This window comes from Coturnix japonica, chromosome 17, assembly GCF_054131305.1.
Source record: "Coturnix japonica strain WE chromosome 17, WE-NBRP24, whole genome shotgun sequence".
NCBI lineage: Eukaryota > Metazoa > Chordata > Aves > Galliformes > Phasianidae > Coturnix > Coturnix japonica.
The window spans coordinates 15,860,391-15,876,826 of record NC_140679.1 but is presented as its reverse complement, the minus strand read 5'-3'; the positions used below and the strand labels follow the sequence as shown (position 1 = coordinate 15,876,826).

The 16,436-nt window shown below is 62.2% G+C and overlaps 2 protein-coding genes across 3 annotated transcripts; both read right to left on the bottom strand.

Annotated features, from left to right (window-relative positions):
* Positions 1 to 645: 645 nt before the first annotated feature.
* On the bottom strand, positions 646 to 2,404 carry MARCKSL1 (MARCKS like 1). Its single transcript, XM_015883755.2, has 2 exons — positions 2,249 to 2,404; positions 646 to 1,849 (listed from the first exon to the last, which is right to left on the bottom strand). The coding sequence occupies exons 1-2, from the start codon at positions 2,342 to 2,344 to the stop codon at positions 1,301 to 1,303; spliced, it is 645 nt and encodes a 214-aa protein (XP_015739241.1). The 5' UTR covers positions 2,345 to 2,404; the 3' UTR covers positions 646 to 1,300.
* A 9,061-nt stretch (positions 2,405 to 11,465) lies between these two features.
* On the bottom strand, positions 11,466 to 16,394 carry TMEM39B (transmembrane protein 39B). 2 transcript variants are annotated; one of them, XM_015883741.3, is made up of 9 exons: positions 16,332 to 16,394; positions 15,721 to 15,904; positions 14,360 to 14,579; positions 14,005 to 14,088; positions 13,527 to 13,681; positions 12,959 to 13,295; positions 12,448 to 12,635; positions 12,103 to 12,223; positions 11,466 to 11,856 (listed from the first exon to the last, which is right to left on the bottom strand). In XM_015883741.3, exons 2-9 carry the CDS (start codon positions 15,846 to 15,848, stop codon positions 11,620 to 11,622), a joined length of 1,470 nt encoding a protein of 489 aa, XP_015739227.1. In that variant the 5' UTR covers positions 15,849 to 15,904; positions 16,332 to 16,394; the 3' UTR covers positions 11,466 to 11,619. The 2 variants fall into 2 exon arrangements, with proteins under 2 accessions (XP_015739227.1, XP_015739228.1); XM_015883742.3 differs by lacking the exon at positions 12,448 to 12,635.
* Positions 16,395 to 16,436: the final 42 nt, after the last annotated feature.

The window sequence follows — 16,436 nt, the reverse complement described above, 5'->3', positions numbered from 1 at the left end:
ATCCCTCCCTCCACCATCAATGGGGATGGATCCCGCCTGTACGTGGCCTTCTGTCCATAGGAGGATGTGCTGCACGCAGACATTTTAGCTCTTATCTTAGCTCGAGGGCTGCAGCTCAGCACTGCAATCCCTTCCCTGCTGGGGGCTCTGAGCAAACCCCGCTCCTCACTGCCCCCCATGCTGCCCCCAACCCCTCACCCCACTCCCCCCCATGCAGCAGGGCAGCTGGCTGGGCAGGGTTTGGACCAGGCCTTGCTGCAGGATGCAGAGCAGGAGGGCAGCGAGCACAGCTCCAGTTGGCAGCACCCGCTGCGTCCCCACGTCCCCTGGGGCAGGAAACCTCAGCACATCACTCCTGCCCCCATCAGGCACAGAGCAGCACCTCACAACACAGCGAGATCACCCCAATTCCACCCAGCAGCCCCTGATCTGGGTCCCCCCACCCACAGCCCCTCCATCCCACGCTCACAGCATTAGGGACGAGCCCCCAGCAGCAGCATTCCATGCTGAGATCCTTTGTGGCCACAGCTCTGCATCTGCTGGGAGTCAATTAGCAGGAGCAGGGCAATTAATGCAGCAGCTGCTCAGCTCCATAAGCAACCACTGCCCTCCCCGTGCAGGACAAGAAGGACTCGAGCTCACCCGTGAAGGGATCACCATTTATTCCTTTCAAACGTTACAATAGAACCCATACAGCCTTTTTTTATTCCTCCTTCTTTTCTCTTCATCCAGGAGTTAGAAAACTGCAGATCCTGTGTTGTGGCCATTAAAAAACTTATTTACAGAGGAGACAGCATCGCTTCACATCGTACAGCACCCCAACCCCCCCACCCCACGGCAGCAGAATTAAACACAGCGCACTTACAGAACGTTAGGGATTTTAAGCCAGAAGTGAAGAGTTGATAACAAAAACCAACCGACCGACCCCAGCCCGGGCAGATCAGCTCGGAAAGCACTCGGGTTCTATAAAAAAAAGCACGAAATACTTGGAATGAATGAAGGCAGAACCGGGGGGTGGCGACGGGCAGAGGATCCGAGCAGTCCGTGTGTGGGGCTCCGGGCTCCTACAGACTGTAAATCCCAGTTGTGGCCACGGGCGGTGATGTTGGAGCTGTCGGGGCTCGGCGGCTCCGAGCGGTGCCGGGGGGTTCGGGGGGGGGGGGGGGGGAGGCCCCGAGGTGGGGGGTGGGCTCAGGGAGCGCCGTCAGTTCTGCGTCGGGTGGGCGGTGTGGGAACGGCACAGTCCGTGCGTGGGGTCACGGGGCTGAAGGGACAATTAGTCTTAGTGCAGCACCGGGCTCTACTCCTCATTCTGCTCCGCCGCCGCCGTGGGTTCGGCCGCCGTGGGCTCGGGGGGCTGCTGGGCGGCGGCCGCGTCCCCCCCGGTCTCCGCGGGCGGCTTCTCCTCCTCCTCGCCCTGCCCCCCGTCGGCCCCTTTGGGCTCGGCCCCGCTCTGCCCCTCGCCGCTCCGCTCCTCCTGGGGGGCGGTTCCGCTCGCGGGGTCCTCCTCCGCTTTGGGCTCCGCTTTGCTCTGCTCCTCCGTGGGGGAGGACGCGGCGGAGTCCCCGTCGTCCTTCTTGTTCTTCCGAAAGGAGATCCCGCTCAGCTTGAAGGATTTCTTGAAGGAGAACTTCTTCTTCTTCTTGGGGGTCTCTTTGGGGGCCGCGGCTCCTTCGGGCTTCGCCTCCCCGCCGTCTGCGGGCGGTGCCGGTTCGATGGTGTCCTCACCGCCCGCCCCGCCCGTTCCGTCCTCCCGGGGGGGTTCGGCGGAGCCGGCGCCGTTGAGGGGCGTCGGGTCACCCCCCGCTTTAGGCGTCATGTCCCCGTTGAGCCGCACGTGGCCGTTCTCCTGCGGGAGCAGCGCAGCGTTAAGCGCGACCGAGACCCCCAGCCCGCATCCCTCAGCCGCGGGGCCGCCGAACCGATGCGCGGGGGAAGGGGGGGGGGGTCCCACCGGGAGGGGGGGGGGGGTCCTCGAGCCGCCACCGGGCGGCGCCCGCGCTCCATCCCCGCTCCATCCCATCCCCGGGGCGCGGCCGCGGACGGAGCCCCGCGCGGTACCGGGGCGCGGCTCGGGAGCGGCGGGCGGTGCCGCATCGCTCGGTGCCCCCCGGCCTCACAACCTCAGCCTCCCCCTCCTCTCCATCCATCCATCCATTCTTCCTTTCCTTCCTTTCTTTCCTCCCTCCCCCCTTCCCCACCGCCGCCTTTGTCCGCCCGCCCCCACGGGGCCCCCGCCTTTCCCTACCTGCCCGTTGGCTTTGGAGGGCTCGGCGACGGCTGCATTCTCCCCCGGTGGGTCGCTGCCCTCCGCCTTGGCCGCCTTAGAGCCCTGGCTGCCCATGGTGCGGCGCGGACCCCCCACCCCCCCGCCGCGGCGGTGCGAGCGGCGCCGAGAGGCAGTGGGCAGAGCCCCCCACCGCCGCCGTAATAAGGAGCGGGGAGGGGGCGGGACGTTGTGCCGAGACCGCCCCGGGGGCGGGGGACGGGGCTGAGCCACCGCCCCGGTGGGGTCGGGGGTGTGAGACGGACGTCGGGCACCTCGACGGCGGGGGGGCGGTGGGGAAGGGGAGCAGAGAGTGACTCCGGGGGGGTCCCCTCTTGTCACAGCCCCGCCGCTCCCCAGGGCGGCCCCATCACCCTCTTGTCCCGGCCCCACCGCCCCTGGGCGCCGCTTCCCCCCCCGCCCTATATCCCCCTCCGGAAGTTCCCTCAGGGACAGAACCAGAAGTTACACCCCAACCCCCCCCCAATACGACCCGGTGGTTTTATTTTTTCTTTCTTTCTCTTTTCTCGCTTCCCGGAAAGGGGGAATTAAGGAGAAGAGGGACAGAGGTGATGTCCACGCTGAGGGTCAATGCTCTGCAGTGCAGTGCGGCCTCATTTCCAGCACCAGAACAGAACGGGGCCGGCACAGAGTGGAGCCCTGCGGTGCTTTGGGCCACGTTCTGCTCACCTGGCACCCAGGTACCACGGCTCTGAGCCCAGAGCTGAAGGGTTCAGGGTCCCCAAGGTGCTGGTTGTTGGTGGTGAACCACAGCTGCAGCAGAGAGAGCTCCAAAATGCAAGGAACAGACCCAGCACCCAACCCCAACTCCCAGCCCCAACCCCAGCCCCCAGCCCCTAAACCTACCCCCAACCAGAGCACCCAGTTCCAGCCCCCCACCCCAGCTGCACCCGCAGCATCAAGGCCAACATCTCCGGGGGGTGGAAAATAACAACAACAATGTGCTGCTGTGTGCGCTGCGCCAACAAGGTCATGTTTTGTCTCCAGCCTCCTCCCTCCTCCCCCCGGCGCTCATCATCTCACCCCGATGGAGCAAAATCTCTCTGTTCATTAAAACAGGCGGCATCTTCCTCATTGATTTTTGGGTGCCAATTGATGAAGCCTTTGGCCGGTCGTCGGGCAGCTGCTGCTGCTGGAGCCATCCAGGGGCTGCGGGGAATGCAGGACGGGGATGGCCTGAGATCAGAGCACGGAGCTGAAGGGACGGGAGGTGACGCTCAGTGTGGCTGCAGGTCGCGGTGCAGCCCCTGTTCAGCATCAGAAGAAAGGCAGAAGATCCCACTCGTGCTTTCCCGGCGTGTTCCATCTCAGCAGCACACGCTGCTCTCAGCCCCATCTTCCCTTGAAATCCTCCTCCTGCAAAGCTGGGGCACAAACTGAGCCCAAGGGCCCCGTGCCACCTCCTGTGCTCCGGGAAGTGGTGGGGATTTGCAGCTTATGGGGCTGTTTGCTCCCCAGCAGATGGACAGGCAGCCAAATCTGTCTGTTCCTGCCCAGAGGGCCCCGGGAGGAGAGATCTTCGCTGATGTTGTTTTCCACTTTCCAGACCTACTTGAACCTCTTGCTGATTATTAATTTATTGGGTGCTAAGAGCTGACAGCCCGCAGGACACGGCTGTGCTGGAGTGGGGCAGGAGGGGGTACCCCCACCCCACTGAGTGCCCCCCCTGCTCACCCCAACACCGACTGTCTCAGATGGTGGATCAGGGAGCACTCGCCGTGCAGCCCTTAATGGGCCCCCCCAGCAGGGACAGCCAACAGTGCTGGGAATCAAGCAGAGGGATTTCCATATTGATTTATAAATAGTGAAGGAATTAGCTAATTAGAGCTCTTCTGGGGAGAGAATTCCAGCAGGGAGAGCGCAGAGGGACGGGGACGGCTGCTGGCAGTGCTGTGTGTTCCAGAGTCCATGGGGTGGGCTGGGGGCTGCCCTGCATTTCACCACTTGTCCCTGCGTGTCACCAAGTGCCACCAAGTGTCACCACGTCCGTGTGCTCCCCAGCTCAGACTGCCCGGCCCATGGGGATGTGTCCAGATACAGGAGGAAAAGCTGCCTGGTGTGGAACCAGGGGATGTCATGGGGAAGGGGTCAGCATGGACAGGAGGGGGAGGTGGTGACGAGGGCTTTTCTGTCCCTCCTAAGAGCAGACATCTGCCACCTTCAAACCTGTGACCAACTGCTGAGCCGCTGCCGAGCCCCCACCTGCAACTGGGAAGGGAGGCACTGGGCCCCATTGGGGTCTGCTCGGGTCCTTCCATCACCCTCATCCTACCCTGGGTTACCCCATCCCCTGTCCTGTGCTGGGGCTCTGCTGTGGGGCCGGGTCCCTGCTGCTCTCCCAGAGCTGGTTTTGAATCTGTCCTGCCCTGGGAAAGGCTCCAGCCCGGGAGGCTGCAGCGAGGTGCTGACTTCCCATAGAAACACATAAAAGGGCCCGTTCTTGTATTTGCCAGAGGCCTGTCATTTTTGGTTGTGAAGATCCCATGGCAACCGGTGCCTTGTGTAACTGCGTCTTCTATTTCTGGGGTTGCTTTTCACTTTGCTAACATCCTCCTCTCATCCCCCTGTCCTGCCCATACCCCATTTCCCACACCCCATTTCCTGGGATCACGGCTGTGCCCCTTGCCATGCACATCCCCAGAGCCAGCTCTCGCGTATCCCAACCATTCAGGGCTGATTAACTGACCCTGGGCTACGTGTGCCCATTTTGGCCAGGCAATGAGCGCAGGGTGCTGCCAGCTTTGTGAGGAGGGGAAAGGCTGTGTGTGCTGCTGGAGGATGGCTGAGCGCAGGGCCTGGGCTGAGAGTGTGTTTCAGAGCTCCATCCTCACTGGAAGGGAAGTTTATAATGGAAACAAAAGCCTCTCTCTGTCCAAGCACAGCTTTTCCCATCCCGTTTCCTCCGGAGGTGCCAGGGGTTCGTGCCCACGGCTGGCAGCGTGCTGAGGGTGCTGGGTCCAACCCCACCATGGGGTTGTGGTGCAGTCCCCGGGTGGGCTCAGCTCCCATCATCTCTCCCCACTTGTGCCCAAAAGGACCTTGCAGTGGGTTGTGATGCCCACAGTGCCATCATCCCTATGGGGTCCTGTGTGTAACTGGCATGGGCTGAGCACAGGCACGGCAGCACATGTCCCGTGCACCCCACACCAACGCAGCCCCCCATCCCACCCGGCCACCATCAGTGCAGACCCCAAGGCCAACCCTCGGTCCCGGTGCTGCACCCCCGGAGATGGACGGCGGTGACCGGACCGGGGACAGGAAAGCAGCTCTGGGATGCTGCAGTCCCTGCCCCCAGCGCTGGCGATGTATGGGCCCCTTTCTCCCGGGCAGTCAATGTGTCTTTTTGTTGCGCTGCTGGGTTTTGATGCCTGCGAGCAGGGACAGACAATACGTCGCATTGTTCCCTTTCAGCAACATCTGACGGCCGGGCAGAGAGAGGCCAGCGAGGAGAGGGGGAAGGGCTGCGGGGCTGCGGGGCTGCGAGATGCGGGGCTGTGAGATGCGGGGCTGTGAGATGCGGGGCTGTGCGATGTGGGGCTGTGAGATGCGGGGCTGTGAGATGCGGGGCTGTGAGATGCGGGGCTGTGAGATGCGGGGCAGCAGCAGCACCGAGATGCCGATGTCGGTGCATTTCTTGGTGCAGCGCTGGGTGCAGTTCCCAGCGGCGCCGGGGCCGTCCGGGATCTCGATGCTGTGAGCAGCTGCGGGAGGAGCGGTGGGAAATCACACGGGCAGCGCTGGAATCGGCAGCAACTTTCCATCAGAAATCCCCTCCTTCCCCGATCCCCCGCCCGAATTGCTTCATCGCTTCATTGCCAGCAGCAGAATTCCCCTCCGACACACAGCAGAACCGGTCGCCGGGCTCGGAGACCCCGCTGTGGGGCGGGGGGGGCGGCCGGGAGCCCATCGGGGCGCTCGATCTGCCGGCCCCCCCCGCAGCCCCCGCCCACCGCCCGGCTCTGAACAACGGAGCCGGGTCGGGGTCGGCAGCCGCGACTGGGGGTCGGGTGGCGGGTGGGGGCTGCGGGGCCTCCCCACCCCCACCCTCTCGCTGCACCGCAGATGCATTTCGCCCAGACTTGCATGGCCGTAACCATGGCAGCCGCTGCTCGGCATCCCAACGGGGATGGGGGCGGGGGGCTGAGAGGGGACGGGGGGGGGGAGGAGAACGGGGACGGGGCTGCGGGGCTGTGACGGGGCTGATGCTGCTGCGGGGCGGCCCAATGGGGCGGGATCGGGGCGCACACGGAGCCGGGCACGGCGTGGGTTCAGCCCGCGGGTGGGTTCGGCCCATCCCGGCTGTGCTGTTCACGCTCATCCCGCCGCAAACCCCGCGTGTCCGTGGCACAGAGTGTGCAAAGCGCTGCCGTGCGGGTGTGTGTGTGTGAGCACCGTGGGAGCAGCAGCGCGGTGAGAAGCGGCTCCGTCCCCCCCTTATCAGCCCGGGCTGTTTGCAGTCCCGCCCCATCCCACCTTTGTCCCCGCGTTAACCTTTAACCACGCCGCCATCCCGCAGCCGGGCGCTGCACGGAGCCGAACCATCCAACACCGGGTGGGGGTGGGGGGCTCTGCCCGCATCCCCCAGCTTTAAACTGCGACCGGCTCCCGGAGCTGCCGGGGATGGAGCAGAAGCTGCCGCAGGGTTCGGCCCCTGGAGCTGCTCCACAGCCCGAACAGCAGCAGCGGCTCCCACGGCTTTGGCAGCGGAGCAGCTCGGCTGGAGCGGAGCCTGCAGCGCTGGAGTGACCCACTAACCCCCTTCTCCTGAAAAATGCATGAAATGCAGCTCGCTGCCTCCAGGGACACGCGCACACCCACGTGCATCGGGCCGCGTTCACAGCACGGCAGCGCTCGGCGCGTGCACCGGGGAGGGGTGAGCGCTGGATCCGGAGGGCCACGGGGGGTCTGACACCCCCCTTCATTGCCGGCATCCCCAGCACCCACGCCCTGCAAGGCCGGGCAGGATGGCTGCAGTGCTGGGGATGGAGCTGCCATAACCCACATCCCGCCCCGCCATCCCCTGCTGCGGTGCCCGGAGCGGAGCTGTGCCGGATCCCTCAGCTGACAGCACTGAACCCACCGCCCAGCCCTGACCTCATTTCTTCTCCTCTGCATTAACACAGCGCGGCCAGATGGCTGCGAGCCCCAGCGTGGGGGCAGCTCGGGGTGTGCCGTGGTCCCATCGCTGCGGGCAACGTGCGATTCCTGCTTCGTTTGGCTGATTTAAATCTGGTGCATTTGCACGGCTGACGTGGTGGTGCATTAAGGACTGGGCTGCGTCCGGCTCTGCACCATTGCAGCCCAAGCAGCAGCAGCAGCCGTACCCACCGAGCTGCGCCTGCCAGCGTGTGCAGCTCCCACGTGCTGGAGGGGTTTGGATGGAAGGCTGAGCAGGACGAGGAGCCGTGTGTGCCTGATGTGGCTGCAGGGCGATGGGCAGCAGCACAGGGTGGTGCTCGTGGCTCCGTGTGGGGCTGCAGATGTAGGTGGGGGCCGTGGGAATGCAGCCGAGGTGCAGAGTGGTGGGGGTGGGGGGGGCTGCAGCCAGGTCCTGCGGCGCCGGGAGGGCAGGAGAAGGGTCTCTTTGGGTGTGGAAGGGGGAGAGGAAGCGGCAGCGGGAGCAGAGCACTTCTGAGTCCTTTTGGAAATCCCTGCGGCTTCCTGTGCGGTGCAGCTCACGGTTGTAGGGCAGCAAAGTGGAGGAAGAGCGTGAATCATCCGCAGGAAACCTCATGGCTGCGCTCCAGCGTGGCTGCCCCGCGCCGTGCCCCCGTCCTGCTCACCCCTCCCACGTCATTCCACCCCCCCCGGGGCTCACAGCGTTACGGTGTCTCTGCTTCCTGCAGCTGTGTGTGCACGGGGACACGGCTGCACCTTCTGTTCGGCTCCGTGAGTGCACGAGTGTGGGTGAGGAAGGGGCGTCTGCATTTCCAGCACGGCCTCTGCCCAGCAATGGGCGCACGGAGCCCCGGGGCAGCACCGCAGCCTTCTCAGCCCGATTCCTGGCTTTGTTTCACAGCAGCCCGATGCTCCGGTGCCAGCCAGGTGGCAGAGGAATCGGTCTCTCGACTCCTTCAGCTAATTAACATAAATTGACACTGACTAATTAACCATCCCAGCTCATTAGAGCCTGCATTGCTGCGGCGCTGGGAGCAGCGGAGCCCTCGCTGCCCTGGGGGTGGGTGGAAGCTGCACAGCTGCGTCCTGCCCCGAACAGCAGCGCCCCCTCCCCAACCCCTCGGAGCACCGCAGCCCCGTCCATCCCACAGCCCCCATCAGGGCAGCAGCAACGAGCTCAGCCCTGATCTCTTTATTCCCGTCTGGAACCAGCCCGGTGCTGTCACCTGGGGATGGGCGCACACTGGGGTTGTGCTTTGTTATGGTGGAAGGGTGGCCGTCTCATGGGCTGTGGGAGAGCAGCGCTGCGACCCCCGGGCAGGGCTGAGGCTGCAATGGGAGGTGACACCATAAATGACACCAGCAGTGACACCGCCAGCGTCACCTGCGCTGCGATGGGCGGCCCCGGTGAGCAAAACCTGCGTCAGCGCGGTGTGACACGGAGCCGAGCCCTGGGACGGGGCTCAGGCAGCGCCCTGAGCTGAGCCGGGGGGGGGGGGGCGGCTCCGTGCTGCGCTGACACCCACGGGGGGAAGGAAAAGGAAATTCCGCGCTTCCCTCCTCGCTCGGGGTTTTGGCTGCCCGGGAAGCGGGGCCCGGGGCAGGTCCCATCCTGCTCTGCAGTGTCACGGCCCCCCCCGGCCAACCCCCCCACCCCGCTCATCCCAGCGGCTGAATCACAGCGATGCACCCAACCGGTTGATGGGAACGGCCCCGTGGGGCGGCGGTGCCACCCCAGCACTGAGCAGCACAACGGGGGATGGATGGGGCTGCGCTGCTGCCCCCACCCCGCTCACTGCTCCCCCTCCCTGCTCAGTGACTGACAGCTGGGTCAGCGGGGGGTCCCCAAAGTGGCTGCAATCAGGAGCTGCTGCTGATCGGCCACACGCCGGGGGGGGGGGGGGAACCGCTCGGGTCGATCTGCAAAGCGCTGATCTGGAAGGAAGAAGAGAATGATGGAACGTGGGGACCCGGCTCCACCCCGCTGAGCTGGGCGCTCCCAATGGGGGGTGAGCCGGGCTCCTGGTGGGGACCGACCGCCCATCATCCATCCATCCATCCATCCATCCATCCATCCATCCATCCATCCATCCATCCATCCATCCATCCATCCATCCATCCATCCATCCATCCCTCCATCCATCTCTCCCCTGTTTCATCCATCTATCGGCCCACTCAGCCCTCAACCATCCGTGGAGGGACGTGGGGACACATCACGGGGCTGCTGGTGGCACAGGCGCTGTGTGCCCACGGGCAGGGATCGAGACAGGAGGGAGGACAGCGGCACGTCGGGGACAGGCAGCAATGGGGAATGTGGCACGAGGTGGGATCTGCGGGGAAGGAGCTGCCACCCTCCGTGGGCTCAGCAGCAGCACAGAGGATGGAGCTGTTAAATATTTATAGGTGGCTGGTCAAAATGGCAGCGGAACAGAGCTGGAAGGAGGGGGGGGAGCACGTCGCTGCTCTCTCTGCGGCCCATCTGGCCCCACAGAGCTGCAAAGCACCATCTGCTCCCAGGGCGGCCCCGAGCCGCGCTCAGCCCCATCCCACCGCACGGGGCCGGGCTGTTGGTGCCCCCCGGCTGCGCCCATCGCTCCGGAGCTCCCTGCTCCCCATCGTCAGTCCCGGTGCGGGGCTCGGGGAGCGCAGCATCCATCCCCGAGCTCCTCCCAACGCTCCTCGCTCCCCAGTGTGAACTTGTTCAGATGTGAAAATGAGGGCGTATGTCTGCGTGTGTGTAATTGCTATCGGGGACCCACACGCGAATCCAGGGCTGCCAATTAAGGCAGGTCCCTCGTGGGCCGCGTCCTGCCCCGTTTTTGGCCGGTTGAGCCCTGGGCAAGGTCGGCTGTGAGGGCAGCTGCGGTGGCACAGCCCGGTCTGCACGAGGGGCAGCTCCGTGAGCCCATAACGGCTGTTGTCCTCGAGGCCAAACAGGCGCCGGGGTCCCGTTGTCCACCCCAGGACAACTCCCCAAAGCTCCCCAGTCCTGGAGCCCGTCGGACACAGGTGCGGGATCAGCCCTAATTACGCCCGGACGTCCACAGCCGCTCCCCGAGGGATCCTCGTTACCTGCAGCAAACCCGCCCCGGGCAGCCGGCCCTAATCCCGGGATTAGGGGGCGGCAGATGGAGCCCCGACCCGCGGCTCAGCGGGGCACGGGGGACAAAGTCCCCGCTCCGGCTGCTCCCAGGGGGGTTCCCAGCCGGGATCTCCCCGGGGACACGCCGGGGAAGCCCCGCAGCTCACGGTGCCGTGATTCGGAGGAAAGGAGAAGGAAAGGAGAAGGAAAGGAGAAGGAAAGGAGAAGGAAAGGAGAAGGAAAGGAGAAGGAAAGGAGAAGGAAAGGAGAAGGAAAGGAGAAGGAAAGGAGAAGGAAAGGAGAAGGAAAGGAGAAGGAAAGGAGAAGGAAAGGAGAAGGAAAGGAGAAGGAAAGGAGAAGGAAAGGAGAAGGAAAGGAGAAGGAAAGGAGAAGGAAAGGAGAAGGAAAGGAGAAGCGCTGCCCACGCTCGGATCGCGCCCAGCCCCGCCGCTGCCGCTGGGATGAGGCGGTCGGGGCGGCCCGTCGGGGGTCGCGTTGTGGTCGGGACCCAAATCGCAGCTTCGAGGGGGCGGCTCCGCTCGGGCCGAGCAGCGGCCGGGACCATCCCCCACCCGTAGGGCGGCTCCGGGGGTCGCGGCCGGGCCGGGGGATGGGGGAAGGGGGGTCCGGGAGGAGCCGAGATGGGGGGAGGGCCGCGTCCTGCACGGCCGGAGCCCCACGGCTGCGTGTTAACCCCGGGGTTAACCCAGCTCAATGGGAGGAAGGAAATCCTCAGCCTCGGGAAAGGCCGAGCGCGGCCGCTTCCGCGCCGTGGGGAGGGGGCTGCGGGCGGGCCGGGCTGCGGGCACGGAGAGCAGGACCGGGATCAGCCCCGAAACCTCCCGTCCCCGCTCCCTCCTCATCCTCCTCCTCCTCCCTTCGCCCCCCAGCGGCTCCCGGCGCCGCCCCGCACACCCCGCAGCTCCGCGCTCTCCGGGCGCCCCTTGGCGGCCATGAAACGAACACACCGACAGCTGCTGGGAGTAAAAAAATATGGTTTTTCCTTTTAATTACATCAGTTATCAAAGAAAAGAAAAAAAACAAACCAAACAAAACACCAAAAAGCAGTGGTAACAAAAATACAAAGCTCTGAGGGCTCCTCGGTTGTTCTGCCATCAGTCGAGCATCAGCTTCAGTTTAACTTCTGCTCTGAGTCCCTGCTGGCAGAGTACGAATAGGCCTTGCCCAGCACCAGCCGGTCACGCAGCAGCTTGAAGAAGGCGTAGTAATTGCTGAAGAGGATCAGAGCCAACGAGATGGTCTGGTGCCACTTCTCGGAGGAAATGAGCGAGTAAAGCTGGTAGAAGATGACGGCTCCTTCCAGCAGGATCAGGATGTTGAGGATCCTCAGAGGTTTGCTGAAAAAGAACTGGAGGGAAGGCTGCAATGAGGCACAGATTGATGGCAGAACCTCCCAGCTCTGATTTAGGCACAGCTCTAAGTGCTGCACTGCCAGGTCTAACCCACACACAGCCCTGGATGGAGGCTGGGATGGGGCAGAGCAGCTCCAAAGGCAGAGCAGCACCAGTGCAGTGGAGCAGGGCTGAGGACACAGGGGCTGTTGTTGTCCTGCCTGGTGCCACAGCTCAGCCCCCAGCAGGAAATGGGATCTTACGTGGAAGCGGAAGTGTGAGACGTCCGATGGCACCGCCACGTTGTAGTGACCCACAGCCTTGTACACGTTCTTGCTGTGTTTCACCAGCACTCCCTGCGGCCACATACACTCCTCTGTCCACCTGCAGAAGACAAGCAGGGGGCTGTTATGTCTGCTGAAAGAGCAGGACGCGGCCTGAGGGGGATGTGCTGCCTTCCCACTACAGCTGGGGGGACACACGAGCTTTGTGCTGCGGCCACTTGGTAAGCAAAAAGAAGAGACACAGCTGGAATGCACAGCTCCCTGCACAGACAAGGAAGGGGAAACAAACAAAGCTCCAGCCCTCGTCCCAGCAGAGCTCCTTACTGGTGCTGCAGCACGTTGGAGCAGAGCGCTGGATCCACCTTCTGCCAGCAGCCCAGGTGTGCTGCAGCTTTGTGCAGCAGGTCGCAGTAGCGCGCAGGTAAGAGGTACTGCATGAGAATCACTGACGTGCTGATGGAAACCAGGAGGAAGAGCTCGCAGGACCAGCGCTTGTCGTAGTACTGAGTGTTCTGTGGGGGGACCAGGATGTGTGACAATGTTTGGACAGGCTCACCCAACGCAGCCATCAAAACACGGCAGGTAAAAGAAGGGCTTTTCACACTGCTGTGAATTCTGCTTCTAAAAGAGGCGCCCACATAGTGTGGCTGCTGTGCAGCTCCTGCACACACCGTGCTTCCCATCACCCAACATGGCGAGGTTGTTCCTGAGGCGCACACAAACAGCCCTCCAACCTTCCCACATCCCAGCCAAGCAAGAACCACACATACCCCCTAACCCAGCACCCCCCAGTCCTCCCCAGCCGGTCCCATGTTGGGGTGACACCCCAGCTCACCTTCACAAACCAGACAGGCACAAAGGCCACGTAGTAGGCACTGAGCATGGAGCTGACCAGCACCTCTTTCATCCGCCAGTTAAAGTCCATCTTCAGGTATTCCACCTCATTTCGGATGAGATCTGGGGAGAGGCAGCAGGCGTGAGTGGGCATCGCCTCCATGCCGTACATCTGCCGTGTGTGCTGCTTCCAGGTTTCCTTCAGGACTGTCAAGTAGTCTCTGCCCCTGAAGTTCACCTCGCTGGTCTCTCTGGGGCCAATATTGGCCACCTGGGAGAAGAGGTTTGTCTTCCGAAAGTCACAGTTCAGCTGGAGGAAGGGAATGTACATGCCAAACCTGCAGCAGCGGAGCACAGAGAGCTGGTTACTTCCTACCAGCACTGCAGGCAAAACCTGAGTGTGCTACATAGACACCACCAGCACAATGACTGCAGCCCACCCCAAAGGGGCTCTCACAAGTCCTGTTGTTGTGTCACCATGTGCTTATTTACACTCAAGCTTCACATCACCCGAACGACACCCACAGCACTGTTAGAACTCACACACAAATGTCCGAGGAGATACTTACGGGTAGCACAGGAACAGGAGATTAAGGAAGGAGTAGGTTCTGAAGAGGTGAATTATTGAGCGACACAAACTCCAGCCTGTGCCGGTGAGAACAGCAAAGCGAGTGACCACCAGGAACACGGAGCGTGGCAGGGAGACTTTGCCACTCTGGGAAGCCTGGAAGGAGAGCAGAGAGAGCAGGGCAGAAGGAAGGCATTGAATCCTCCTCCAGGAGCACAGAGATGGGCAGCACTCAAACCCGGTTCTTTGCAAGGAATCAAGCAGAAGCTGGGCAGCCTCATTGAGGCAGTAATTCAGAAAGGCCTGCGGAAGGGCAGTGAGAGCCACAAGCATCGATCTGAGCTGCTCACTTCTGGTCTTCCAATTAGAAAACATGCCCAAGTTTCTGGCTCATCAGAGCCTGAAATTCAAAGGGACACCGAGCTCCACGTTCCACCCAGGAGGAAAGAACAGCTCTGAGATCTGTACACAGGCTTTACCTCCTTCACAATAGCGACAATGAGGCGGCGCGCCAGGACGATCGTAGTCACCGTCAGCACGTTGAAGTCGATAAGGTGAAAATTCTGCAGAGATAAGAAGAAAATGGTTTCACTTCCCATAGGGCAGCAGAAATCCACATTACACAGGGAAGCTCCTGAGATACTCTGCTCTCTTTCGACTCTCTTCCAAGATCAGGAAGAGAAAACCAAGCAGATGGGCAGTGCCAGGTGAGCAAAACCTCCCGGGCTGTGGAGTTGTGTGCAGTTTGTACACAGCAGAGACAGAAAAAATCATGTCTCATAACCCCAAAGAACCTGCAGCCATCACAGCCAGCAGCTGCCCCGCAGCACTTACCAAAGATGTGTGTGAAGGCGGGTGGGACGGCGGGTACCACCACACGGTTTTGTAGATGTTGATGTAGTGGACAAACAGAGCGACCAGATGGCAGAAGAAGAGCTGAAGTTCAAAGAGCACACTCCTCTCCACAGGCAGCTCGGGGATCTTACAGTGCCGCAGGGGAATGACCGCCTGAGTTGCCAGAGGTGGGCTGGAAAGCCCCGTACCTGAACCGCTCCTACGAGGCAAAGAGAAGGCAGAGGTCACTCCATGAGACACAGCACTGCCCGCCTGCATGCACAGCACGATGCAGGAGCAGGTGGGCAGGGTCAATAGCTGCTACAAACCAGAGGTGTCAGCACCCCAAGGATTCCTAGAACTGCTGCAGTGCAGGGAGAGCAGGAATTTCCCCAGGGAAAGCAAGATTTGGAGCCAGGCCAGCCTACAGCAGCAGCTCATTCCATATTGAATCCCTCATTGAGAGGTTGAAAAGCTGTGGCTGTGCTGTGCTGTTCAACCAGTAGCCATTTAATTAACTGCAAGCGTGCAGACCCTGAGTTGCTATTTACATTTTCTAAGTGCTTGAACATGAAATACAGAGCAATTAAACAGGAGCCCTTTCTCATTCTTCAGCTTCTGTTCCACTAATCGAGGAGGAAAAACAAGTTGAGTCAGAGCCGTATATTCCTGTGGGAGCACGCACACAACTCCAGACACCAACCCTCCCAATCAAAGGGAACTAAGATACACTGATACATCTCCACTGGTTTGCAATATTTGACACAGAGCAGCTCTCAGGTATCCAGAGCACAAGGCTGCACAGACTAATTACCTGAGGTGTGGCTTTGTACTTCATTACCTACTTAGTGATAAGGATGGCTGTGCATGCTCTCACAGCACTGGAGGTGCAGGCTGGATTGCTCCACTTTTGGTGGCCTCGCAATAACTTGTTTGAATAACTGTATCCATACGCATTCCTTGCCTAAGGTCATGAGCAGAGAGTGTGTTAAAACGGGTCTAAATTTGCTCAGCAGTTCGTAAGGTCCCTCCTGCTTATGTATTTCTGTTTGCACGAAGCTTCTCTTTCTACCTCAGAAGCAGAAAGGCAACAAACCAGTTGTGCTAGAACCTGGAACCCCCTGCAATGCAGCCTGTAGACAGAGCTGATCTCTGCCCTAGGAACACCTCACCTGGCACAGGAGGCACAACAGCCAGGTCTCCACAGACAGGCATGGATGCAGCATTGCCTGCACTCTCCCTTTCCCCCAGCTGGTCTCTATGTGCTTTTTGTGATCTGACACAGCACTCGGGCACACTGGAACCCAGGGGAGACCACAGGATGCCCAGCAGGGCTCACACTCCCTCATTCCGGGCCGTACCTGGTTCTGGATCGCACCCCGGTGACAGACGAGCTGCTGGAGTGTCCGGAGCCGCCCGCAGCGCCGGGCTCACACAGCGGGTTCCTGCAGTACGACGTGCGGTTGGGGCCCCGCCTTCCCCCTGCCATAACAACGGGCGGCTGCTGGGCTCCTCACTGCACCGCTGCGCCTGCAGCCCTCGGAACTGCAAAGAGAAAAGCTCAGGAGTGAGTTTGGCAGCGGGGAAACGGCTCCGCCCGGCCCTTGTCACCGTGGGTCAGCCCAGCTCATCCCCTGTGCGCTCTATGGGGACAGGGACAGACACAAACAGCGCTGAGGGGCTGCTGGGCCCACAGCCCGACCCGACCGCATCCCATAGAACACACAGCACTGACCATAGGCCGCAGTGCCCATAGCGCTGCCCATAGGCCTCACAGCCCATAGCACAGCCCATAGCACAGCCCATAGCACAGCCCGCAGTGCCCATAGGCCGCAGAGCTGTGGGGCTGAGGGGGCAGCGAAGCGGCCCACAAGGCCCAGGCCCAGGCCCGGGCTCCTCCTCGCTCCGTCCCGTTCCATCCCATTCGGTTCCGTTCGGTTCCGCCCCGCCCCGTCCCGCCGCCCGCCCTCACCCATCTCCGGCGGCCGCTCAGCCCGCGCAGGGCCCAATATGGCGGGCGGGGCCGGCGTTGTACGGCGGCCGTTAGCGGACAATCCTCCTCGGTACCGCGGAACAC